The sequence below is a fragment of the Trachinotus anak genome, unplaced genomic scaffold (genome assembly GCF_046630095.1).
Source record: "Trachinotus anak isolate AG129_WGS33_773 ecotype Australia unplaced genomic scaffold, CSIRO_AGI_Tana_v1 ptg000019l, whole genome shotgun sequence".
Lineage (NCBI taxonomy): Eukaryota > Metazoa > Chordata > Actinopteri > Carangiformes > Carangidae > Trachinotus > Trachinotus anak.
The window spans coordinates 25,050,479-25,076,961 of NW_027273870.1; the positions used below are offsets into that span (position 1 = coordinate 25,050,479).

General features: G+C 40.3%; 2 protein-coding genes across 5 annotated transcripts; both read right to left on the minus strand.

The window, feature by feature from the left end:
• Nucleotides 1-344: 344 nt before the first annotated feature.
• txndc11 (thioredoxin domain containing 11) lies at nt 345-15,295 on the minus strand. 3 transcript variants are annotated; one of them, XR_011694307.1, is made up of 14 exons: nt 14,943-15,295; nt 12,315-12,411; nt 12,083-12,202; nt 11,582-11,679; nt 9,941-10,070; nt 9,641-9,734; nt 8,949-9,061; nt 8,607-8,810; nt 6,866-7,565; nt 4,615-4,838; nt 3,569-3,681; nt 3,369-3,449; nt 2,650-2,818; nt 2,396-2,532 (listed from the first exon to the last, which is right to left on the minus strand). XR_011694307.1 is itself a non-coding variant. In XM_071503461.1 (13 exons), the coding sequence occupies exons 1-13, from the start codon at nt 15,065-15,067 to the stop codon at nt 2,004-2,006; spliced, it is 2,628 nt and encodes an 875-aa protein (XP_071359562.1). In that variant the 5' UTR covers nt 15,068-15,287; the 3' UTR covers nt 345-2,003. The 3 variants fall into 3 exon arrangements, 2 of the variants coding, with proteins under 2 accessions (XP_071359562.1, XP_071359563.1); XM_071503461.1 differs by lacking the exon at nt 2,650-2,818 and having other exon boundaries at nt 345-2,532; nt 14,943-15,287; XM_071503462.1 differs by lacking the exons at nt 2,396-2,532; nt 2,650-2,818 and adding an exon at nt 2,836-3,090.
• Nucleotides 15,296-15,863: 568 nt separating this feature from the next.
• On the minus strand, nt 15,864-25,590 carry LOC139635913 (bifunctional apoptosis regulator-like). Of its 2 annotated transcripts, XM_071503480.1 has the most exons (10): nt 25,395-25,590; nt 23,739-23,783; nt 23,480-23,618; nt 22,030-22,128; nt 21,432-21,525; nt 19,244-19,416; nt 18,480-18,624; nt 18,103-18,282; nt 17,408-17,604; nt 15,864-17,102 (listed from the first exon to the last, which is right to left on the minus strand). In XM_071503480.1, exons 2-10 carry the CDS (start codon nt 23,773-23,775, stop codon nt 16,910-16,912), a joined length of 1,257 nt encoding a protein of 418 aa, XP_071359581.1. In that variant the 5' UTR covers nt 23,776-23,783; nt 25,395-25,590; the 3' UTR covers nt 15,864-16,909. The 2 variants fall into 2 exon arrangements, with proteins under 2 accessions (XP_071359581.1, XP_071359580.1); XM_071503479.1 differs by having other exon boundaries at nt 15,867-17,102; nt 23,480-23,783.
• Between the last annotated feature and the right edge of the window lie 893 nt (nt 25,591-26,483).

Genomic DNA, 26,483 nt, shown 5'->3' on the forward strand with positions numbered 1-26,483 from the left:
TACACTGAGATGATTTTTTGTTGCTTAAAAGCACAAATATATATTTTAATGACTATCAAAACTTACAGTAAAACACCAGAAAAGTGTCAAATATGGGACCTTTAAGTGAAGTATCTCTGTGTGTTACCTGCTCTGTAGTAAAGGACAGACAGGCAAATGTTTAGCATCAGGTACTAAGAGTCAGCTGAAAGACAGAGTGAACCAAAACACACATTCTTTATGTTTATATATTTAAGTGATGTGATCAGACTGAATTTGTACTCATTGTATTGATTTTGTAATTAAACAGATGAATCCGATGCACAATCCCACACCTTCAGCCACAACCAAACACAGGACGACAGTAAGATGAAAGATTTTTAATCAGTAAAAACAGGTGCAATATTTCACATGTAAACAATTGCAGCATCTCATTCTTAATACCTGAATAGTTACACAGAAATTATATTTTAGTGACTCAATGATTCCTGTAAAAATAGATCAGTTTAACAAAACAAATTTGTCCCCTTCAAAAAAAAAAGAAAAAATAAAAAGAAGAAAATTCTTGCTGATTATTTCAAGTGCTCGTAAGCTCACCTACAGATCGATGAGCAAGTGCCACGTCTCCAGGATTAAATAAATCTCAGCTTCATTAGTAGCCCTTTCTCCCTGCAGCCAAACTCTACATCACTAACCTGTAGTCACGCACTAACCTACTACTGCGCATTAATCTGAAGGATTGTAAAGCAGCAGGGAAGAGCTTAGTGGCTTTTATATTTACCTCAGTGGCAGGGAGAACCATTTATTTCCAATATTTCCTGCTCCCCAGTCAATGCAACTCAAAACTTCCTCCATGTTGACTTGTTGTCTTGACTATAATGTACATTTCCACAGCATTATTCCAACAATACAACGAGCGTCATGTCAGACATTTCATTTTGCCTTTTTCCCCCGACCAATGTTTTTAAGCTACCATGACTTAAACTCTGGTAACACTTTATGTTACAGGTCTGCTGTTCCCTGATCATTTCTTTCAAGTTTCCTGGAAAGAACCACGTTTTTCCAGGAACAATAGAGGCAAAGTTCTTATTTTAGTTCAATCACAACGTTACCTCAAAAACCTCCAGAATTTTTACATTAAAAGTAGGGCAGCCATCCTTTCATAGCTAGACTTTTAATGTGAAAAAACATCAGGAAGTGTTGAGAGTAGCTCAGTATTGATCAGGAGTAAGGCAGAGAAGAAACGACTGGAATTAGAGTGTGAAAATATTATATCTGTTAAAAAAGAGAGAGTGAGCAGCAGAGTGGTGAGAACAGCATGACTCTGTTGTTGGACTGAATTACTGCTGAGGAAATCTACATTATATTCCATTTTCCACGTGAGCTGTTTAAAGTGGGTGTTTGGGGTTTTTTTTACCATCTTTATTAGCCACTGGCCCTTATTTGTTGGTGCTGGTCACAGTGTAGGCCATGACTTGAATATTGGCTTTTATATGAGGATTTCTGTTCATTCAGGGAAGGTAGAGAATTTTGGCTGCAGAGTCTTTTTAGAAAGTTTAACTCAGGTTACGTCTTCACCCGTCACACACACCTTGTCTAACACAGAATCAGAACTGGACAGTTGGCACTGAATTCCCACACTAGTGTGTTCCTCAGAGTGACTAAGCCCACTATCATCACAGCGCTGTGGAGTTTTCTGTCTCTGCTGTTTCCCTCGCTTCCTTCCTTCCTCTTACTTGTTTCCTTACTCGTGTTGTGACTTAGCAGCAGTCTTCATTTTCCTTCTGATCTTTTACAAGAGACTGTAATTGTCCTTTCCTCCTCATTTTCTCTTATGACAAAATTTATAAGGTCGTTGCCCTGTGGGTTTTACACGACCTCCTCATTTCAGCCTCATTGTGTCCCGTTTCACCACATCTCAGGTCTAATCACAGCTTTGTTCAGTCCTCTCTTCACTTCCTGTCCCTCATTCCTCTCTTTTCCTCATCTCTGTGATATTCTCCGGATTCCCTGCGGCCTTGTGGTCAGGAGGCCATATGGCTTCTTTTCTGTTCTGCCTCTTTCCTCTCCACCTCCGCCTGCTCTCTGGCCTCCGTCCTGTCCTTCAGCGCCCTCAGCAGGATCCTGAGCAGCGTGTTCTCATTCAGCAGGTTCTCTGAGGTGTCTGCCAGCTCCTGCAGTCGTCTCACCGCTTCCCCGAGCTGCCGGCTTTTCTCCTGGTGTTGCTCCTCCAAGCTTTGCCTCTCTCGCTGCAGCTCGGCGTTCTGGGCCTCTAAGCTGCGAGTGTCGAGTGTCAGGCGCCGGTTGTCGCGCCACAGCTGCGCCAGCTGTTGGGAAAGACGTTTGCGGGCGTGGTGCAGCGCTTGAACTTCGCGCTGGAGTGCCAGGAACTCTGCACGGAGTATGGCACTGGGCCCTGAACCGTTTGCGTCAGCAGAGGACGTCACCGGTTTGTCTGCAAAATGTGCAGAGCCCGAGTGCTGCAGGATGAAGTGAAGGAGGTTGGGTAACGTGATGGGCAGGTCATCAGGAAACTTCACACTGAGATGTTTTCTTAAAGAATAGAGGAAAAACGAGTGAAAACAATTCTGCCAGAATTGATTTATAACAATTTGGTGAATTACCAGTGTTTTTTAAAGTCTATTTTTCATTTTATCTTTATTGTTTTACCTTACTATGTTTAATCAGGTAAAACTCTCAGAGAGAAACATGGTTCCCACTCTCTTCTAGGGATCATTTTCCAGGACTTTTCCAGGACATTTTCAGTGATGATCTAGCTCATATGATAAACAGGAATCATCAAGCCATACTCCAGTGTAATGTTCCTGTCTGTGGAAGTCTGATTTTAAAATAAGCAATGATTAATGATTGAATGAGCAACGATTCTTGCAGCATGTGATGTGACTTCAGGGTGCGTTCACAGCACTGTCGTACAAAACTGAAAGCAGCCTGTTCAAAAACCATTTAAACGTCAACATGATTCTGAACATAACTTTGAGAATGTTGAAAAAAATTTCAAGGACATTTAACTTTTTCTCTCATATTCCATGTGTTTTCCATGACTGGACAACCGATCACTGTTTTCCAGGTTTTCCAGGACACGTGGGAACCCTGTTAAAAATCTATTGTTCAGAGGTTTCCAGCAAAATAACATTACAACAATAAATACAGTACACAAACAGGCAAAGGCAACTGTTACACACTATAAAACATGTAACATGTGTAGATATCTAAGGGCATGAGTCAAACCTGAATTAACACTGTATGCAGTGTGCTCCAACTTCAACCAGGTATTGCTGGAAAATGCTAATTTACATCTCTAACTGTGTGTGTGTGTGTGTGTGTGTGTGTGTGTGTGTGTGTGTGTGTCTCAGAGTGCTTATTCTCACCTGTATCTGGGAAAGAGAAGGATAGAGGGAACATGATCTGCCATGAACTCCCAGGGAAGGTCATTGCGGGCAACATTCACCCTACACAGAGGAGAATTGTGGGTATATTATTTTTTATCCCATCTAGTGTTGAACTGCGGTGAAACTAAAAAAAATCCTTATGAAACACAAAGTAAGTGCCACAGCTCCTTCACACACACCTGGCCACAGTGATGGTGCTGTTTCCCTGTAGTAATCTGGCCAGCTGGATGATGATGTGGTTGAGAACGGAGCAGAAGCCACACCACTGAGTGTAGTAGAACAGCAGCACATCCTGCAGGAGAACACACACACACACACACACACACACACACACACACACACACACACACACACACACACACACACACACATTTATATTTTCCTCCTAGCTCAGGTCCATCAACTGAATCCATGAACAGTGAACAGACCGATGTCCCGTCCTGAACTGATCACCTTGCCACTGTCCCTCTTGACAAAGTCACACTCACAGCTGTGGCTTTTTAAGGTGGAGCACATATGGAGAAAAACGTTTAACTGTGGGACGCTCTCACCTCTCTCCACTGAGATAAGAGACCTTTTGCTTCGCTGCAAAGGTTTCCAGAGTCTCCAGAATTTGTCCCGACATGACAGAGACATTAATATGACTGAGCTGTGTCTGTGATATCAACGTGTCAACCACAGCAAAATACTTTTTTTTTTTTAGCCCAAAACAAAAGAATTGTTGAAGGGAGATTTAGAGTCTGTATGAAAATGATTCTCTGAAATCCAGTTCAACAGCAGAAGTGTGAGCTTTTTTCTGGAGGCAAAGAGGTGTAAAATAATATGGTTTTATTATATGGTAATATGGTGTTGAGTGTTGTTGTCGCTATCCTGTTGTACTGTGATCACACTGAGGCAAATAAGTTTGTTGTTATAGCAGTCAAAGTAAACTTGACTAACTTGTGTGTGATTGTAAGATAAGTTGTAAGATAACAGGTACAACAAAGTGAAAGTAGGGGCAAAATTTATATAAATTTTAGTTTTGGTTTATGTGTTTGACAAAAATAATAATAATCTGACAATTCTGTGAAAACATTTAATTTAATAAAAAATAAAAATAAATGTTACTTCTTCTTTTTCCACTTCTCACCTCTAAAATGCCAAAACCATCACACAAATGCACACATGCATGGAGAGGATGAGAGTATAATGTCCTGACAGATGCTGAAGTAGTGTCTTCTCTCACCTTTTGAAGGTCCATGACGAAGGGCAGGAAGGAGGAGGTGGTCAGTTCTGTGATGAGGGGGCGAGGAGACGACTGCTGGTGTTCGTCTGGATGCCTGGCCGCCGCCGCCGCCGCTGCCTCCTCCTCCTCCTCCTCCTCCTCCTCGCCTCCTTTCCTCTTCTCCTCTCCGACCAAGTGTCTTTGCAAGAGACTGTGAGGAGCACTGAAGTTCCTGATGAAGGCCTCTTTAATGCACACACACAGAAAACAGAGTTACTATATTCATCATCATATTCACACGTGACACAATTTTTAAACAACCGATGTGCTAGAATGAAAATGAAAACATTGAAACAGACAATTATTTGGAATTATTTGAGATTAGTTGTGGAGACATTCGAATTGGTTTTCCAGCAGCGAAGGAATTCCTGGCACAAATACACCAGCTTCCAAGGTGCATGGAGAAGGGAAATGGCCTCGAAGGGTGAAAACTCCAGTTACATGTTTGGTAATAATAACAGCTTTATCGTGAGATCCATGCAGTTCAGCTTGTGGCCTTCATCAGTATTAAGTCTAGAAAACGCTTTCAGGCTGACTTGCTTGGACACATGCATCTGAAATTTGTGAAATGTTATTTTAAACTTTAAGACCAGATCTTAAACAGTGCCCAGAGAACTGTGTGTAAATACTTACAGTTTTATAATAATATGTTATTTAATAGGTTACATTAAATTATCAACAATATTACTAAACAAACACACAGTCACTGAGCACTTTCAAACAAACTGAAGCATCAGTTGGTGCCTTCAGCTGGTGTATTTAAGACTAAACTGTGAACCAGCTGTTTAAGGGATTAAGCTCTGAAGATTTTTTTTATTACCTTAAACTATTACATTAAATATATCAAGAGCCTCATTAAAAAAACAATCTAAATGGACCAAGTGAAGCTTGTGTAATTACAGCTCACAATTTTAATTCCATTTAAAGCTTCAGTTGATAATTTGGCACAACAGCAGCGGCATGAACAAACGCTCAGGACTCAAGTGCTGTGTGATTTTATCTTCCTGTCATTAGAAACAATAAATCACAGATCATCATGATACCGTGTCAAAAACAACATTGTGAAAAGTTCAAAGATAAAAGTTAAATTTTGACAACAAAAAGAGTCATCAGACAGAAACTTTAAAATGTCACAATACCCTGTGTCCTTTTCATTGCAAATGTCTTTGTGGTGACTATTCCCTGAAAGTATCTGTTCGTGCACAGTATGCAAAAGACCAAGAAACTAAGCCATGTCAGCCAATCTGCTGATATGCATAATGTGCAAATCTATTGTTTGTCTGAGGCTTGTTTCTTGTGGGTGATGGACTGAATTTGTGTGTCGCCACAGAATCAGTAAATCTAACCCGACACAGACACTAATTTGACTCCTGTAACCACAGTGTACCCAAATTCATCAACAGGGGCAACACAAAACTCTGAAATAACTTTCTGAATCATAACTCCTTATACTTTGTACCTTAATGTCTAAATCTAAATTTGAAGTTTCCCAAAACTGATGGAAATGGGGATTTTTCAATAGATACACAAGTGCATCTGAGTTGATATGAGTTTACACTCTTCTGAGTTAAAAAAAACCACTAGGAGACATGGATTAGCATTAGAAATGCATTAGAATTCACTTCTGTAATCTAAGATGGTAGATTTTTGGCTCAGAAGTGCAACGGTCACTGTTCATTTATATGCAAATGTAACGTCTTCTTCTGCAAAAAAAAAAAGGATAACAAAGGCTGGACTTAGTCGGCCTGTCAGTCAGCCTGATTGTTGCAGCCACAAACTACAACCAAAAAATATCTTAAAATACTGGATGTATGACAACGCTGCCTGAAAATGGTAGTGTACCTGAACCTTCAGAAAGTGCTCCCCCCTGGGGCAGGGACGTTTTGAGGGGTCAAACTGTCTGACCCCAGAAGTTAATGGAGACCCTATGGAACGTAGTTAGAGGATCTAAGATCCTCAGATGTTCCTGTTCCCAGAGGAAAGTTCCTGCAGTGGAAATGCACCTGGAGAACACCTTCAAGGAGAGGAAAGCTCTGAAAAACCCCATCTGAAGGATTATTAACACCTCTCTGACAAAACTAAACGTGATTATCTTTGTTAAGGTAGAGTTTCTGGCTGAGTCGTTGTATATATTGTCTAATTTCATAAGATTTTACAGGTGTACCTAATAAAGTGGCCGCTGAGTGTAAATATGATTCTGTCCTCGTCTTACCCAGAGACTCTGTTAGTGTGGTTGCTGGGCTGCGATGGAGAACATAATGAACCTCATCCTTCAGGTTCACAATAGCTGCAAACGACCCGTCACTGCTCCCGTCGCCCGCGGCCTCCTGGTGAAGAGAAGCAGTTCTGTTGCCTATTGCCCCGAGCCTCACCGCCAGGGGCCAGTTCAGAGCAACATCCAGCACGTAAAACCTGAGCGTCCTGTTGGTCTGACACCGGAGCCCTGTGATGCCATCTCGTCCCTGCTGAGGGGCAGAGGATGAGGGGATGGACGATGAAGGAGGCGTAAGGGGAACTCTTTGCATGTCTGGTCCCTCTTTGGCTTGTGATTCATTGAGTTGAGGTTCTAATTTTCTGCAGCAGGCACTGTAATGACTAAAGGGGCTGTAGCTGTCCAGAAAGTTGCTACAGCCCTCTGAGGTTGTAGTTTTTATGGAGCTGGGGGCAGGTAGTTGGTGCAGGCAGCAGTGTCTGAGAGTAGACTGCAACACGTCTCCTCCCTGAGCCACGGAGGGGAACGAGCAGCGTATGGAAGAGCTGGTCAGACTCAGTCCTGACAGGTTGAGACACAACTCACACACATTTTTACTGGAGTCTGGGAGGAGAACTGACTGGCAGCACGGCGAGTTTTTGTCCAAGCTGGAGTGATTATTATTGTCACAGGAATGATAACGTACAGCAATGTCAGCAATCTGAAAGACAAAAAAACAAACATATGATAATAATAATAATAATAATAATAATAATAATAATAATAATAATAATAATAACTTATACAGCACTTTTCAAAACAGGCTAACAACATTAAGAACTAGAAATTATGCCATAAAATAAGACATTTAAAATAAAATAAGATAAAAATAATAATAATAAAAACAGTACAAACTGGCAAAACACAACAAAAAATGATGAATCTTATTTGTACAGAACTTGTACAGAGTTACTTGTGGTTCACAAAGTAAACATCAGGAATATGTACAGACAGAAAGACAAAAATAAATTAGGAAAGGAGAGGAGAGGACTGGGCTCCAGGTCATAATGAGTCAGGAATTCACATATATATTGTTTAGGTAAGAACTAATTTGGCATTGAATTTAATCAACAACATTTAAAAATGTATTCTGAAATGAACAGGTAGCCAGTGAGAGATGGGGTGATGTGGTCAAGTTTGTTAAGTTTGTTAAGATCATTACTGCAACACTTTAGTCCGAGTGCATTCGAGAGAGAGATCTCTGGCTTAAATGTAGATAAACTGGTTTGGAGAAGTGCAAACACGATGAAATAAAAGCATGGATGTCTTTCTGTAGTTCTGCAGAGGACAGACAAGGAGGAACTTTGGGGATGTTTTTTTTTAAGTAGAGAAAGCAGGACTGTACAACCGTCTTTGCTTGAGCATCAAAACTGTGTCTCCTGGTTTTACTGAGGCAAACACCTGCTCGTCATCAGCATACACATTTTAAATTCAAAATTGAATTTAAAATTAAAAGCATGAAAGAAAAAGCATGATAACAGAAAACAGTAGTGGACCTGAAACTGAGCCCTGTGGCACACTGCAAGCAAGATGAGTTGTAGAGGATGAAGAATTCCCAATAACAGAAGATAGCGGTCTATGGTTTAGGACTAGAACCAGATTAACCCAGTATCAGAGGAACCTACTTCTCCTGAGGTAATTAAACAAGATGCTTTGGTGCGCTGTACCACATGCAGCTAACTTTTTCCCTCTCACTGCTCACCTGCTGTAGTATGGGATTGGGCTTGGACCCGAGTGGATTGTGTGGCAGGAACAGCAGCAGTGCAGGGCCTTTCATCAGCTCCTGTTCCAGGAGGCGGGACTTTATTCCTGGGGGCTGCATCCACTGGAGGACGGTCTCGCGGTGTTCAAACACCCAGCTACAGATGGCCTCTGACGTGAAGTTACGCTCCCGTCGGGGGAAAATCTGAAAGAAAAGAAAAACATACAGCACGATGCAAGTGCAATGCCTTAGTATCCATCCAGAATTATATTACACAGAATTTATTCAGTGTTTTGTATTTTAGCCATTTTTTGTCATCTGTGGCCTGATGACATTGCTCACCAAAGAGGAGTTAAATCTTCTGTGGAGGTAAACTGTTTCGTCTTCTTCCAGTGAGATGGCCTCAGCCACCTGTTTGTTGGTCACGACCCCGAAACGTATAACTCCGCGGTAATCTGCACCAGAAAAATGGCAAGACTCAGGAGCCAAGACTGAAAAAATGTGTCCTTTTCAATCCTCACTTATGGTAAATTTGAAACACACACAGGACATTACCCACATCATTTAACCATTATTGTACTTTCTGATTTTTATTTATGCTGCTTTCTTCCCTGCTCCAATAGCCAAGTTTCCCCATGATTCCTACTCCAATCCTGCATTCTAGGCATGATTACAGCTGCAACTAGCATTTATTTTCATCATCAATTAATCTGCTGAAAACCTAATAATTCAATCAATTAAATGCTTGGTCTACAAAATAGCAGGGAAAAATGGAAAATTCTGTTCCCAGCACCTAAAATAACTTATTCAAAATGCTTCTTTTGTGTAAACAGCAGATGTGAACTCAAACATAGTATATATGAGTATAGCTGCAACAGTTAGTTGATAGATTGAATAGTGATTCATCTTGATTGATTTTTCTTTGAGCAAATTTATCGCATTTTTCTTCGTTGCAGATTTATCGACTAACTGATTCATCGACTAAGTGTTTCAGCAGTAAGAACTGGTCCCAGTGCTGTATGATCACTTCTTACCCCTTTTGAGGGTCTGCAGGGCAGAAGACAAATATGTGATGTACCCCGGCGGCTGAGGGGAGGAGTTAAACTGGAAGAAACCCACCACTCGAGGCTGGAATTACAGAAGACACGGAATACATCACATGGTTAAATAAGACACCTCAGATAAGGTGACACACTTCAGCCAAGAAATTCAAACATTCAGCTCATTTCTTCAAGAGAGTTATTAATAGCAAATTGCATAACTGTAACTCTCTGTGGTACATAATGGGCGAGCAGACACAGTCAGGCGTCAGATGACCTGAGGCCAAACAATACCTCGTGGTAAGAGAGGAACTCCTCCAGCGTGGCTCTGGATGGGAGGTAAGTGAGCGGAGTGATGACTCTGAGGATAAAACTTTCCACATACGGAGCCACAAACGGACCTTTGTACTCTATAGGCCCAAACCTGCAGCACAGAAACACAAAGACAAACAACATAATGGGTCATTTAGGTGACCTCCCACTAACAGCTCACCTGAGCAAGTTAAGATGCTATTTAACATCAACGTTATCAAAATCATGCAAAATTAAAATAACACTCTAAAACAGGAACATTCATGAAAGTCCTTTCAAGTCCTTCAGATAACATTCTTCATATGTTTACAATTTATCTAAAATTTCCTCATCCTGATTGTCCACAGTGTAAATTTACTGTACATGTAGGGAGGAGGGATCCTCTGTTGCTCTTCTGGGGTTTCCTCAGTTTTTTTCTCCATTAAAATATTTTTTTGGAAGAGAGTTTTTGTGACATTGGACTATAGAGATAAAATTGATATGACTTGATATGCTGCACTTCAAAGTGCTTCACACTGGAGGCCTCACAACCAAACTAGATGGAAATGTCGCCCCAGGCTCTTCACATTTGGATGCAAATTTTAATACATTTTTTATTTCTTTGTAATTCCAAAGACTAATTTGGACTAAGTAATTACAAAAACAATTTTTGTAATTTTATAAACAAAGTCATTAATCTTAATCATTAATTTGTTAGTTACAGCTTTGCATCAATTGTACAACCATTCCTATGGATCAGCCACAGTTTTACTCTCGGTGTCTCCATGGAGACCGTGGATGTTCCTAACTATATTTACCTATCTAAGGGTTACTCCTGTATTTCTATTCCTGCACTGTTGGAAAATAAATGTAAGAAGAAAGATATTCTCCCATAAGAAACATTCAAGCATTTAAATAACAAGGAAATAAGAGCAGATAAATTGGTTAAAACCGTTTAAGCCAGGAAAACAATGTGGAAATCCAATCTACAAATGGTAAGAGGAGTCAAAGACTAAAATCTTATTTATGTTTTTCCAAAGTAGTGATTGTAATATAACAGCTGAGGCACCCTGTGGAGCCTCTGACTGTACAAGGCTTATGGAGCAAAGCTTTAAGTGTGTTTTCCTGTTTTGTTTGTTCTTGTGCTCATGTACCTGCCAACAGTTTCACACTGTTTCAGTGATCTACAGGGTAGGGATTAGGAAACACAGCAATCCACCAAATACTGGCAGGAAAAGAGAAGACTGCGAGCAAAGTAAGCATGGAAGCAAACAATGCAGAGTTCAAAAAATCCGCTTTGCAAATTTTTTATTTTTAATTCAATTTTACATCTAACCTGTACAGCAGACCTCTGTCCTGCCAGATAAGGAAAACCTCCCAGAATAACACTTTGGAGGGTAAAGAAAAAAGAAAAAAAATCGATGTACCCTCAGAAAGAGTAACAGAGGAGAAAGTCCTCTCCCAAGATGGGAGTAATACATGTCATGTGTACAGAAGACACCAACAAGTAAAATTATGGAGGTGACAGACTTGGGTAACTAATACTGATGAACAATGAAGACAAGAAAGTGAAAATATTTTCATGTAGAATGCAGTTATGCTGGCCTGGCACATTTCCCACAATTCTTCACTTCTGTGTCTCACCTTCTGTAAAACAGATGGATGATGGGATACTGATAGAAGCGGTTTTGCCTCCTGCATTTCCCCTGACTCCACCAGCAGTTCACAGCCACAAACTGCACCTGTGTGTGTGTGTGTGTGTGTGTGTGTGTGTGACAGAGACAGTAAGACAGGGTTAAACAAACAAAATGAATTCCGGACAGGTTATGTTATTGCTCTTAGTCGTGTGTGGATTGAGGCTTGTTCGTGTCTCATTTACATCATATCATAAATGGAGTAGCTCTTTGTTGCTGTTTGTCAGTTTAATCATTCATCAAACACCACTTTATCTTAGCACTTTAGATAACAAGCCCCAACATTATCCTGGAAGTTATATTCACCCCTCTAAATGTTTAATGTGTCTGTGTAAGTTGACAAGCATGTTACTGCAACAAGCTCTTTCCTTCTGCTGCAGTTACATTTACCGCTTGGTATTTAAATAATCCTGCACGGTTGTGCTTGTTGAGACCCCCAGGTGCCCTGTACCTGTTTAGCCAGCTTCTTAGCAACCTGCTGCACTTCCTGTCGGGCAGCCATCGAGTGAGCACACCACGGTGCGTAGAAGAAGATGAGAGACACCTCTGCCATACTCCTCAGACGCTCCACCTGGAGAGAACATGTTCTCGTTATCGACGTAGATATTCTAGACTTAATCGTTGTCCTAGACTGTAATTCTGTCTGTGTTTTAAGGACGATCTTGAATTTATTACAAACTCACCTGGTCCAGCTGACCCAGGTAGAGGTCAACTACCGGGGCCTCGGCAGAGAAGAACCGCACCGGAGGCCGAGCAGCTGCCACCACATTCTTAGCACGGCTACAGAAAGAACAAGGAAAGATTTTAGTCTAAGTCAGAAATCATAATCACAGCAACAATATGGGGTATGTCATGCGACAATATTTATCCTGAGCCAATATAAATCAGTTGCTCTGTCACACTGTTCATACTGTGTGTGATGAACTACTTTGATTTGTCCAGTATTTAACTTGCTGAAATAGCTACAACAGACATTTTTTGTTTGGTTATTTGATCCTGTTTCATACTTGAATTTGCAAAAAATGTAATAGATCACAATATACATGGACATTAGAGATGCACTAGTCTGACCTACCTGATTGGTATTGACTCCAATATCAGTGTTACCTTACATACAAATGATTCCAATGAGTTGAGATATACTGATTTTAAATTTGGGGAAAATAAAGCACAGGAATTGGATCAGTACTCTGCAGGGACAGATACCCAGAGTTGATGTATTGGAAACAGTATCAGGTGAGAAGAGAGAAAAAGTTGGATCAGTGAATGCATGTATCACAATATGAAGGGATATGATCTACAGAATAACGTCCCCCAGTGAACTATGCAGAAAGATGTTCATGCTGTGGGGTTGTCACAGCTGGAGCATTGGCGACCACAGTCACTGAACCACAGAAGAAGAAGGGTTTTACTGAACTCATTTGTCTACAATTTTCTTAAAGTCTCAATCTCTCTGGCAGGAAGCTCCACAGCTGGGTTCACCAAGTGCGTGTTGTTTACTGCTCAAACAGTGAACCGCTTAATCAATAAGCTGATCGACATATTAATCACCAACAATTTTAATAATCAACTGATTGTTTCAGTTGTTCATCAAGCAAAGATGCCAAACATACTCTGGTTCAGGCCCGTCAACAGAGTAACCATCTTAGTCTAGTTGGATAATTTTGTTTCAATCAACTAATCATTGCAGCTCTAATTTTGAATTTAGAACTTTTACTTGTTCTATATTTTACAGTTTTTAACTTTTCTACTTTTCCTCAATTAAAAAATTGCAATACTTCTTCTACCACGTCTCAATGGAATAAAAACACAGGATGTGCCTGAGATAATTTGTGTGCGGTTTGTTTCAGTTTCAATCTTTCAAGCTGAATCTCCACAGCTGGATTCACTGGAACAATGACTGACAGAGCTTAAGTAGGTTGTTACACTGCTGCCTTCAGGTCATTTACAAGCACAGAGGCCAAAATCTTCATGTTAAAATCCACAATTAAATGAGCACAGTAACATTCCTGGGTAGAAAACGATCTGTGTAAATGGTTTAAAGTGTTAGTTCATCCTCTTGTCCTTCACCAGATCTCCTACGGGCCCCACTATACGTTGCAGTTTCTTCATTTTCTTGACTAATTGATAAGATCAATAAAATGCCAAAAAATTGCAGAACTTAGGCAGAGCTTGCCTAAGGCTTTCAGTTCTGTTTACTATTTGTGCAACACAAAAAACTAACGCAATTTGGGAAAATACAACTTTGCAACAAACGAGCTCAACATAAACTAAAAAAAATGAAGGTCTTAAAAGTAGATTTTGACACAGAGTCCCTCCACAACAGAAAAGCCACAGGATGGAGGACCTTACATAGATGATACAGTTTGAGCTTCAGTCATACAATTTTTTTTGACAAATGCAATTAATCAAATCATGTAGACCCAACAGACATGGAGTAATCCTGTGTCTTTTGGCTAAACTGGATTACCAGTCAGGTAAAGTGGGCAACTACCCCATTTATTTGCACCACTAACATACAATATCAGTTAGCAAATTCTCTGACCCCGTCTTGTAGAGGGGGCCCCTTTTGGAGGTTGCAATTTGTGGTGCTGTTGAACCATTTTGCATTACACAGAGAGGAGTACATGTAGTCTGGCATACCCTTATCAATTTGAATCGTGGGAGGACTCATAATAGTATGTAGTTCACACCCTCTAAAATAATCTTCAAAACAAAAACAGAACACTGAAACCTCCATGAAGGTAGGATTTATTGCAGGACTGGTGTATCAGGCAGCATCAGTTTTGGCTATGTGTTCCTAATAAAGTGCCAACTGAGTGTATATTGCTTCAGCACATGAGGTCTGGCTTCACAAGACTTCAGGTGGCAGGGTTCATATTCAGAAGATGATAGGTGGAGGGGTCAGTAGAGGTGCTCAGCTGCAAATTCTCTTAATGACAGGGCTGAGTTGATTGTTACATTATTGTCTTCAGGGGTCATTTATAAGAACAGAGGCCAAAACCTTGACAAAAAGCACAGTTAAAAGGAGTACGGTGACACTCAATAGAAGAAGTCCACCGTCTGTTTAAACGGGTTAAAGCATCAGTTAATCCTCTCGTCCTACAGCACACGTCAGTTTCTCTCAGATGCAACCTTACGACTTAATAAAGACCAGATTATAATAACGAGCAGCTGATTCACAGATTACTGATGCTACAACATTTGAAGTGAACCGTTCAGTTATGATGTTCAGTAGTTGTCATGTAACCCAGGTCGAACAAAAACAAGCCCGCACTAACAGAAAATTAACATAAGCTGGTCTTGTTTACCTGCATGTGAACTTGACAGCCAGTATAAGCAGGACGCCCAGCACGATAGCCCCGCAGAGTAGATCCGGTCTCCGGGCCATCAGAAACAGCACCTGCCGGAGAGACTGCCGCACCCGGCGCAGCATTACAGCCTGTCGTCGGCTCTCGGTCCCATTTATACGCCCCGGCTGCTCAACGCGTCCATTTGCCTAACTAAGGGGAGTGGGGTGGGAGGAAGACTTGTTCGCCGACAGACAGAGCTAACCTGGATTGGACATCGGTGCTGCTGGTGTGTACGGTATTCAAACACGGTCAGACCAACCTTTCTTCCCCACGTAGACTTTTCACTTCCGCAACAAGGACGTTGGGGGGTTGTCTGCGAAATGTTGTCGGCGGTTTAAAAACGCGCGGTATGTTTGACACCGTCATCCAAAAGTAGATTGAAAAAATACGATCGATAGTAAGATTGGCTCATCTTACAGAAAAGCTAAATTATAAATAATAATCATTTTTTAAATTTATTTTACTTATTCTTTTGCGTTTTGAGTCTTACGTGCTCTTTTGAGACAGTTCCTACGTTGTTATGGCGACAGCCGCTGCTGCCATGACCACCGTGGAACGCTAGAGGGCGGTCGCTTTGAATCTTCAATCAATTAAACTTCATTGACATTTGGAAGGGCAAATTACGATTTCTATTGATTGTTATGGATAAAGAAATACAAAAAACTAAACATAAAAACAAACAAAAAACACGTATTTCTTCAAATGTCACTGCACTGTTACTTTTTATTTCATGAACTTAAGAAATTTAACAGTAATTGTGAGATAGATAGTTTTTTTTATGAGGAAAAACAACAACAGGATAACATTATTTAAAAATCTTTATTTTTCCTTGGTCATTGGAGAACACTGACGAACAAAATCACAGTGTAGAACTTTTAAGTGCAAATGAACAATGTAAAAAATAATGTCTTTGATTGGCTCTACCCACCCACCCACCACATGTAAATGTATGCTGCAAACAAAATTATTTTGAACATTACAAAAATGTGCAACGCAATCTTTCTCAGCAGTACAAGCAAATAAAATCTGCTACAGTTTCTCCTTAAAATCATAAAAAAATTGAAAATATCTGTATCAGCATCTCAAACAATTTATAAGAACATAATTTTTATTTCCAATCCAAGTGCCACAAATCATGTGAAAGGAACATCTGCAACTCCTGGAACAAACTTCACTGTTGAACATTTGCTTACCATGGCTACAATCTTTTTTCCCTTGAATCAGTGTTAAAACCTGAGTCACAAAGAGGACCCAAACAGCACATTGAAAATTATGGAGAATGAGAATTTATACACACTTGTAACACCGCTTCATTCAAACTGATACTTCAAAAGCAACAGTTGTTCATTTAAGTGATTGTGGATTACATGCCAAAAAGACATGAAAAATCAATTTAAACAAAAATGTATTATATTTGTTTTGTTCCACTGTCAGTAGCCAGGTCTGCATATGCATAAAAAAAGCTCACCTTAAACGGGACTACAGCCATCAGTGATACAAAGCTTTTAACTGTCAGGAAACTGCTTATGAGGCCAGTCTTCACTGCCACCAATGTTTGAACATGACTTAAATTACTGCCCCCTAGACCATTTAGGCAATGTGGTTTGTGAATGCACTGTGCACGCAGAGAGAGATCACTGTGGTAGTCTCTCCGAACCAATAAGATCACAGATATTCGACTGTTTATCTTGTTGGTTTTGCTTCTCCTAAAATAACTCAAAGCCTCTCGTTCCACATGGCAACCATCCAGCAGAGAGACAAGACTGGAAGTGAGAAAACTTCCTTTCCACCAGCAAACAAAGCCAGTCTCATATGAGTTTAATGCTGAAAATAAACACCTCTCTTCAGCAACTGGATGTCTGGCTATTTACTTTATTTGCTGTGAACTGTATGACATTAATTGGGCACTGACTACATGCAGTTTGTTACAGCGCCTGTGTTTCCGGGTGCATTAGCTGCTGCACCACCAGGTCTATATTTATGATGGGACTGAAGTAAAGCGCCCAGTAGAAGAGGCAGTTGCACACAAACTGAGGGACAAAAGGCCACAGGAGGGCAAAGGCAAACCCCTGAGATAACATCTTCCACAAGTGGTTCCACATCTTGCGTGGCAGAGTCCTACAGAAAGATAATAAGGTGGTAAGGTCAGTTAATAAGTTCAGCATCAGCACTAACAGTGAGTGCAGCATCCCTGTTTTCAATTACATAAATCTAAAACACCCCAGATTGTAAAACACAGTGGAAGTTCAAGGGAGTACCTAGCACTTATAGGTTCTTAAAACTTCAGGAAATGGGTAGCTACAGGTTAGAGGTTGTTAAGTTCCGTAACAGAAAAGGCCTTTATGTTAATGCATGCGTTTCTGTCAAAGAAAAAAAAAAAAACAGAACAGAAAGAAAGCACCCAGCCCTCCCACAGTGTGTACCTGATCCTGGCTGCTGTCCAGAGTCTCCACAGGGCACAGCCTTCCAGCACAGACAGCAGCATGGCGTTCACGATAATGAAGCGAGATGTCCAGTAGTGGACAGCCAACCAGTCCCAAGCAAACTCTGCTATCAGCTGGTATGGAAGCAGAAGGTACTTCACAAGAAACTCTCCCCACTGTCGCCAGCTGGGCTCCAACTAACACAAGAACATCATGGAAAACAAACAAGAAAACAGGAAAAAGACTTTAAAACCATTAAAACAGGTATTAATGGAAGTGAGATTTTTTTTGACAGTACAAAAAACTCAATTGGCCTTTTTATTTTCATATTCATAATTCTACTTCACAGAGTAGGAGCTCTAGGAAAGATGACCTGGATGCTACACCTATACTGGCCTAAAATCCTACCTTTTAGACTAAATAGTTGTCCACATCATAATAGTAAAAAGTAAATTCATTACCACACAGTGAATACTGTTCTGGTACCATTAGGGTGTAATTCATATGGAAATCTAACGAAGTGAGACACTAAAAAGGTTCAATTATGGCCACGTTAATGCTCACAGCATCATCTTAATATAATTATTAGCTGTATCCACCACATAATATGCATGTAAATGCACAGCCTACCTCCCCTTTACAACTGGATTTAACGATATTAGGTTGGTGGTTTGTTTGGTTTTTGTAAGTGTCACCTGTGTGTTGAGGAAGCTGCTCTCCACTGATTGGTCGATGTGCGAGATGCCCGGACAGCATGTGTGCAGGAAGGGCAGGAAGGTTTCCGAGTAGTCGAATAAATACAAGTATAAGAGTGTGAGACGAGGGGAGCGCTTCAGTGCATACAGCAAGAACAGTGACTTCCCCGCATTAGCTGCCTGGTAGAAAGTGATAGAAACACAAGTAAACAGAAATATAACATAACAAATGCACTGGCTGGAGACTCATTGCTTAACATCTGTACTATGGAGCACTTTCTTCAAACCAATTTAAAGGTGCAAAGAAATACTTGAAACTAACTAACTTACATTAGTGCAAATATCTTCACATTTTGTGAAATAATCTGAGCACTTACTTTGTATTCCCAGAGGTTCTGCGGAGGTTTGACCCCCAGGGCTTTAACTCTGTCCAGTTCAGCCAGAACAGCGCGTCGGTGAGCCTGATTCTCTATGCTGTAAGGTGGCTTTAACAACTCTTCCTCCCCCAGCATCAACAGTAGTCTGAAGCAAAGAAAGCAACACCACATGGTATGAACATGAAGATCACATGCATAAACTTCCATGTTTTCCTTTGTATTGTTGGACTGTTCTGTAGAAGGCAAGGCAAAGCAAGGCATCTTTATTTATATAGCGCATTTCATACCAAGGCAACTCAATGTGCTTTACATAAAGACAAAAAAAAGAACAGCATAAAACAGCATAAAAACAAAAGAAAACATAGAAGAGTAAACCTAAATAGAAAAGTGATGCAACTAATGATTATTTTCATTGTTGATTAATTAACATTTGATTATTCTTTAGATTTTTTAAAAATAAAATGTTTAAAAATAATTAAAAAAGTCCAAAGTTTCCCAGAGTAAGAGGCAACATTTTAAAATATCTCGTTTTATTAAACTAATAATTATATAAAGCACACAAAACAGCCAAACATCACATTGGAAAAACTGCAATCACAAAATGTTTGGCGGTTTTAATAGTTTAGTAGTTGTGCAGATGAAAGATGACACTGTGTTTAATAAATATGGCTCAATTCAGTTTTTATTTTGTATGGTCAAATGTATCTGCAGTTAAAAATCAAACCAGAAAAAAGCACTCCATAAATTCTGTTTTATGTTTCTACCTTCCATTGACGTTTTCCTGTTGGAAGGGTTCTCTGTAAAGCTGGGCCCACGGTCCCAACTGTTCCAGCCAGGACACCACCTCCTCTGGCGTCCAGTGAGACACTGGTTTGCTGATCAGTAGGTCATGCTGCTCCACCACGCCACTGCTCCAGTGATACACCAACACCATCACCTGGAAACAAACAGGCAATAACAAACAAGGCCCAGTGACTCCTCGTTTACCCTGTACCTCACCAGGATGTTTTACATAATTAGATGCAAAGAAAAGATTTAGTTCACAAAGCTCTGGATGGTTAGAGGAAAGGGATTAACAGGTTTTCATGGTGGTGGGAATTCCTTATATCCGTGAACATATTAATTTGCTCTTTAATTTGTTTTTGATCTGATAACAATGTGAATGATTTGATTAACACAAGCTTGAATTGAACAACATCCTTATCACAAACAACTTGTTACTTATTTAGGCTTAGCTCTGTGAAACTGTGGTGCAGCAATGTGTGCGTTTTAACAAGTTCTCCATCAACCTTCTTACTGTTTCCATCACAATCCCTGCATGCCATCTGGTATGGAAATTAGCACATAATATGTCCTATTCACTAATTTATGTTGAGCTAAACTGCTATTTTTGTGTCATTTGGTAATGGACCAAAAACAATGTTATTGTGAAACAAAGAAAAAGAGAAGTACTTTAAAAAATGGTTTTTAAATATGACTACCATGCATGACAATTAACCCCACTATCATAAAATTGTTCATGGCTAGTTGTTGAGTCAAGCTCTGCAAGTTTTCATTTAGCACAATGATATATATCTTTGCATGGATCAAGTTAAAGTGATCACGATGATGATGTTAAAGGTCAACTACACAATTACATGCAAACACTATATTCTCTGCCACTGAGAATAACAGTGCAACATGCTGTTCTTAAGCAGGAACTTAAAATATCTTTTGTAAGGAAGTTACACTAACCTACTTTAAAATGTAAATATTATTTATATTATAGTGTAATGTCTACTTGAAATGATAATACCGGGTATTTTCACTCTGGGATGGTTGTCCTACTTTTTCCCGCCATAATGACATATTTTGATAAATTATCACTAATCATTACCTAATGATAATTACATGCAAGTACTAAGTACGTGCATCTCAGTTTGCATGGAATGTTATTTTTCCAGTACAGCTCACATGAGCCAAAGAAAGCACAAAGATGTTTTGCAGACAGGCCCAGGCCTCCTTTTGTTTTTCCTAATATGGCCTGATTCAATAATGATGTTCATACACAGACTGGGGTCAAAAACAGGACCATGCTGTAATCTGTTTACACACAAACACAAATTTTCTGCCACGTGGCCAAGACACACAGTGACGTTGCTCCCAAGTGCCACATGGACAAAATAAACATGTACTGTCTACATGATATGAACCACCGACCCCTTGGTCCACTGCTGTGATGACCTTTAAATATTACACACAGCTGTTGTTCAAACCCCTTTGGATAAAATATACAGCAACCTAAAAATACATCTGTTAAATGTAAAGTCAAAATATTTAAATGCTTGAATCAGAATAAACAGTGCAAGTGTGACATTAACTGGCCATCCTATAGTGGTTCAGGTTTACATTCATTCCCTCCAAGGATACATTTGGCAATATCATGAAGTAAAAGATTTGGCACAAGGAAAAACTCTAGCGAGACACTATGTATTACAAGCCCTGTGACAGATACAGGACACTGACAATGAGTAACACAGCATCTTAAACCCTAATCTGCTGCATCTTACTGGGTAATAGTCTTATTTACAAATCCAATAATGCAAACTTATTTAACTAATTATTCACTAATCATGTTGCTCAAAATGTATTTTGTTTAAAATTGTAAGTTTTTACAGCATCTTTCTCCACAGCAACAAATGTTACAGAAAAAGTAACTTTCTATACCAAACTTTGCAGAGAGCCAGAGCCAATAAGAAAGGAAAATCACAATAACACAATTTGAAAACTGTGTTGAAGTGAGGTTAGGTTTGTGTGCCTCATCAATAAATCAATCGCCCCATTAAAAGGGAAACTTAAAACCAGGTTGGCACCTGATAAGTGGGTCAGAATACCAGGCACCATGGCATCAATACTAAAGACGTAATTTTACTACAAAAGATAATTTGGTTTTTACTGCTGTTGGATACTTACAGCGACGCACGTGAGTGCAACTAGGACGCCAGAGAAGAAGAAGCCTGCTCCTTTGTGCTGGTTTGTCCTGGATCTACCCAAGTTGTCACCGTATCTAAAAACATGTAGATATTTCATGAAAGCAGGCCCCTTTAACAACAGAGGGATCAAATAAGAGAGAGCACAGATCAGACACCAGACAATTTCATATAGATAACACCATCATTGTCAAGCGGGAACTCCAGCGATTTTACACATCAGTCTGTTTACACCAAAAAGTTGTGTAAAGCCTTTGTGGGTCTACAGAGAGCTGCATGAAGTCTGATCAATTTCCTGAAGTGATGTGACCTGAGGCAGCATCATCTGGGGCTGAAGACCAAACAAGTGAGTTCACGAGACCTCTATAGCCTGCTCTTGCTAGCAGCTCAAAACTATATTAGAGTCTCTGATTCTCCTACTTCAATTTTGATCTTTTTGTTTTAAATTGGCCATCTTGAGCCTGACAGTGTTACGAAAGTGCAACACTAAAGCAATGTAATCCTCTTTTAATGTAAACCCCGCTGACACACTCCAAAGCTTTACACCACAACAGCTTGTGTCTGGCGTTGTCCTGTACTACCTCTGGAAGGCCAGCAAGCTCCGGGAGATTTTAGGGTTCGCCTGGATCTCCACTCTCCTCCGCTCAACAACGTCACTGAACAGCTTATCAGTTGCATCCCTAAGAAGAACAGGATTATATAAACATGTGGCATTAGTAGATGAAAGTGAAATGTACAACAAGTTGACAAAAGAAGGTGAAGGTATGATTATGTTCCTCAACCTGTGTCAGAAGAGCACACAGAGTTCTGCTACAGATTCTCCTTCACACTTTGCCCCCTCTCTGCTTTGTGTTGTGAAACAGTTTAATTCAATTTTCCACTTTGGTACAACAGCTTACAGTTCCCTAATCATGTCTTTCTGTTTCAGACGTAAAACACGCATATAAAACACGTGTAGTGATAATCTGATGTAAGTGACAGTGTAAAAAGACATTCTCTTTTCCTCACACCCAAGTTTTAGCCTTGTTCAAACATATTTCTTACATAATACATCAGTGCATCATTTCCTATTTTCCATGTTTCATATGTCAAAAAAAGGGAACTCAAGATGTAGACAGACAAATGTTTCTCGCTAATTGAAGTAGTGGTCATTTCTGATACCAAACTACAACTATCTGTGTGACAGCAGTACATGGCTTCATTTTTTTTTTTTCTTTTTCGTCTTCACCAATAGAGAGAAGACATTTGGAAGTTGACAATATGGAAGTTCATTTTGTCAAAGTTACTGCCAAATTAGTCATCAATCCATTAGTCATTGGTGTTTCTATCAGGCAGGAGATATTACACAGCTTCTTTAAGGAAATTCTACAATAGTACAGTAGTATAAGCAATAATGATGCATCATCTATGGCTAAGTGTCAAGTCTTAATTCTTTTTGTGTAGCACCGGAAATGTGTCTGTGTCTATATAAAAACTGTCAAGTCGAGCTAAAGCCAAAGCCAACAAGTTGACAGCTTTAAGTGCAGGTGTGAATACACATTTGACACATTTGAGATCCGATTACTCAGAAAAACACTTGGAGGTGGACTGGGCCACACTAAAGGAAATGCATAACCATTTCATATGGCTCTCTCTCTCGCTCTCTCACCCTCTCTCTCTCTCTCTCTCTCTCTCAAAAGTCCTATCAGAGTGGTTAAAAATAACATACATGTTTATTTGCATCTAAATTGGGGGCGTGAAATCTGTTCACAAGTGGTCACTGGAGACACTTGTGGATATATATTCTAATGTCAGGTGTGAACTGACTTGCTTTATTTACCTCTTCTTTACTCATATTTACAGACTGAAATTTTTTTTTTTAGCCAATTTTAGACTGTTTTTTATTTAGGCAGTTATACAAGCAGCTTGTTTAGACCCCATTTGGACCTTTGCCTTCTTTTGTTACATTATAAAAAGTGTTCAATAGAAAAAAACAAGGTTATATGACTGGTTAGAAGTTATACTACTGTCAGATTGCCATGAACATCTTACCTCAGAAGTATGTTGATTTTAGGAAAGCCCTCCCACTTCTCTCGGCACTCAGGGCACTCATTCTTGTGTGATGACTCCCACCACAGAGCCAGACAGTGGCGGCAGAAGTTATGGCCACAGGTCAAAGTGGTGGGGTTCACTAAGATGTCGTAGCAACAGTGACAGGAGAATTCATGTTCTGAGATGTTGTTAGTGGTTGAGGAAATCGACTGAGAAGATTCAGGTAAATGAGAGGAGTCATCCATTGATGCTCCCATACCGTCATCTGTTGAATCCCGCTCCATCTGGTGGAACATATTCAAAACTGAAGAAAAGAAGGAACAAGGTTACAAAGGAAAGACCAAATGGCTTAAGTGATATAAGTTAAAAGATTAAACAAAGTGCAATCTCTGAAAGCTTTTCAGAAACAGCTCGCAATTTAAAAGGACTATACCAATGCTTTTGAATGTTTAAATCTATTTACTTCTATACACATACAGTTATATGCAAAAGTTTCTAAGCAAATTTGTTATCATGTTGATTTTCAAAGCAACTTTTTACTTCATAAATTAAAAATAGAAAAGAAATCAACAGTAATGGCATTTGCAAAGGTTTGGGCAACCTACAAAGTAAGTACTTAGCAACCCTCACCGCTCCATGCTCTCAAATGCTTTGGGCTATCTTGCATTTTTGAGATCTACTCACAGATTTTCAATGATGTTTCAAGTCAGGGGACTGTGAGAGCCGTTCTGAAAGTTTCAGCTTGTGTTTTTTGAAACAGTTCATGGTGGATTTAGACTTTTGCTTTGGATCACTGTCCTGTCGTTGAAGCCAGGTTCTTTTCAGTTTCAGTTTCTTGACCCACTGCAGCAAATTTCCATCCAGAATTTGCTGAAATTTAGTGGAATCAATTCTTCCTTCATTGGGCAATGTTTCCTCTGCCACACGACCCCAAAGCAAATTATTTCCAACCCTATGCTTAACAAAGAGGATTATTATTGATGTGGTAGGATGCCCAAACTTTTCCACATGCCACAATTACAGATTTTTTTTTTCTATTTTTAAGATTTCATGAAATAAACACTGACAGTGACAGTGCATCAACATTTGCACAGAAGCTCATTGTAATGTCTGTCTGCTGCAGGGGTTGTATTTACTCTCTTTAACTTAAAAATAGAACTAAATATGTTATTTGTCCAGGGCTGCCCAAACTTTAGCATACAACTGTATGGCAGCTTACACACTGACTCATCAGTATTAACAATCTAACAAAGTCATATATAATATAATATGCCAGACAAGGATCATTTTACTGCAGGGTGAATCCTTTCCGCACATTTTCCTATCAATTCAAATGTACTTTATTAATCCAAGAGTCTGGTATTAGCAGTTTTACTTCCTGAAGGATCTGAACACTTCTTCATCGCATGTGGATACAACTAGACAACTAAACATCAAAATGCATTCATATTAAATCCACTTGCAGTATTTTGTATGCAGGAAGGTGTGTCATGATAGCATTAAATAAGCTAGTGTACACACACCGGGCAGCAGACAGTAAGGCGGTCTACACCAAATCATGAAACAGAAAGAAAGCAGTAAGTAACGTTGGTTTGGCCCCTGACATGTCTCATACTTGTACAGCAGCAGGCAACGTTAACTTATCACAATAGTAATCCGGACGTTAGCTGTAACTAGCTAGCTAACCGTTAGCTACAACCTAGGTCAACAACAATATTTACAACCTCACGTTATTACTCTTCTGTAAAGCAGAAGGAAAGAACGGTTTGCTGACATTACAGATCGCAAAATATAAGTTAGGTTTATAACTGATAATGCTAGTTAACCAGTAACTAGTTGATAGCTCACAGTAAGCGCTAAGTTAGATTTGCTAAGTTAGTAACCACTGAGGAACGGCGTTCAGAAACAGTCTTACCTCGCCTCAGGAATGTCCTTCGACAGGTGACCAGTTGGAGAATGACATTACTATAAGGCTAACCAGCTCACGGCTTCTTGTTGACACTCAGACTGAAATTAAACCGACCATGGACCACGAAAATGTTTCAGGTTTAGTAGCTGTCGCCATCCTCGCTGCTATGGAAAGCCCCACACACACAGAAGCGCGCGCGCGCACACGCACACACACACACACACACACACACATACACACAAGCGTAGGCGTACGTCAGTGTGTCGCTTGATAACCTGTGAGCCGCCTGTTACCTGGGGTACAGGTGAACAGGTGAACAGGGAACAGGTAAACAGGGTACAGATGAACAGGGAACAGGTGAACAGGTGAACAGGGAACAGGTGAACAGGGAACAGATGAACAGGGTACAGGCGAACAGGGAACAGGCGAACAGGGAACAGGTGAACAGGGAACAGACGAACAGGGTACAGGTGAACAGGTGAACAGGTGAACAGGGAACAGGTAAACAGGGTACAGATGAACAGGGAACAGGTGAACAGGTGAACAGGGAACAGGTGAACAGGGAACAGATGAACAGGGTACAGGCGAACAGGGAACAGGCGAACAGGGAACAGGTGAACAGGGAACAGACGAACAGGGTACAGGTGAACAGGGAACAGATGAACAGGGTACAGGTGAACAGGGAACAGACGAACAGGTGAACAGGGAACAGATGAACAGGGTACAGGTGAACAGGGTACAGGTGAACAGGTGAACAGGGTACAGGTGAACAGGGAACAGGTGAACAGGGAACAGGTGAACAGGGAACAGGTGAACAGGGTACAGATGAACAGGGTACAGGTGAACAGGGAACAGACGAACAGGTGAACAGGGAACAGGTGAACAGGGAACAGGTGAACAGGGAACAGATGAACAGGGTACAGGTGAACAGGGTACAGGTGAACAGGGAACAGGGAACAGGTGAACAGGGAACAGATGAACAGGGTACAGGTGAACAGGGAACAGGTGAACAGGGTACAGATGAACAGGGAACAGGTGAACAGGGTACAGGTGAACAGGGAACAGGTAAACAGGGTACAGATGAACAGGGAACAG

Coding starts and splice junctions, on each gene's coding strand:
- txndc11 (XM_071503461.1), bottom strand. CDS start 15,067: ATGCTGCGCCGGGTGCGGCAGTCTCTCCGGCAGGTGCTGTTTCTGATG. Junction 9,062..9,640: donor CCTGCAGACCCTCAAAAGGG/GTAAGAAGTGAT, acceptor TTTCTGGTGCAG/ATTACCGCGGAGTTATACGT. Junction 7,566..8,606: donor CCAATCCCATACTACAGCAG/GTGAGCAGTGAG, acceptor TTTGTCTTTCAG/ATTGCTGACATTGCTGTACG.
- LOC139635913 (XM_071503479.1), bottom strand. CDS start 23,775: ATGTTCCACCAGATGGAGCGGGATTCAACAGATGACGGTATGGGAGCA. Junction 22,129..23,479: donor AAAATCAACATACTTCTGAG/GTAAGATGTTCA, acceptor TGTTCTTCTTAG/GGATGCAACTGATAAGCTGT. Junction 18,283..18,479: donor AGAACCTCTGGGAATACAAA/GTAAGTGCTCAG, acceptor ACTTTCTACCAG/GCAGCTAATGCGGGGAAGTC.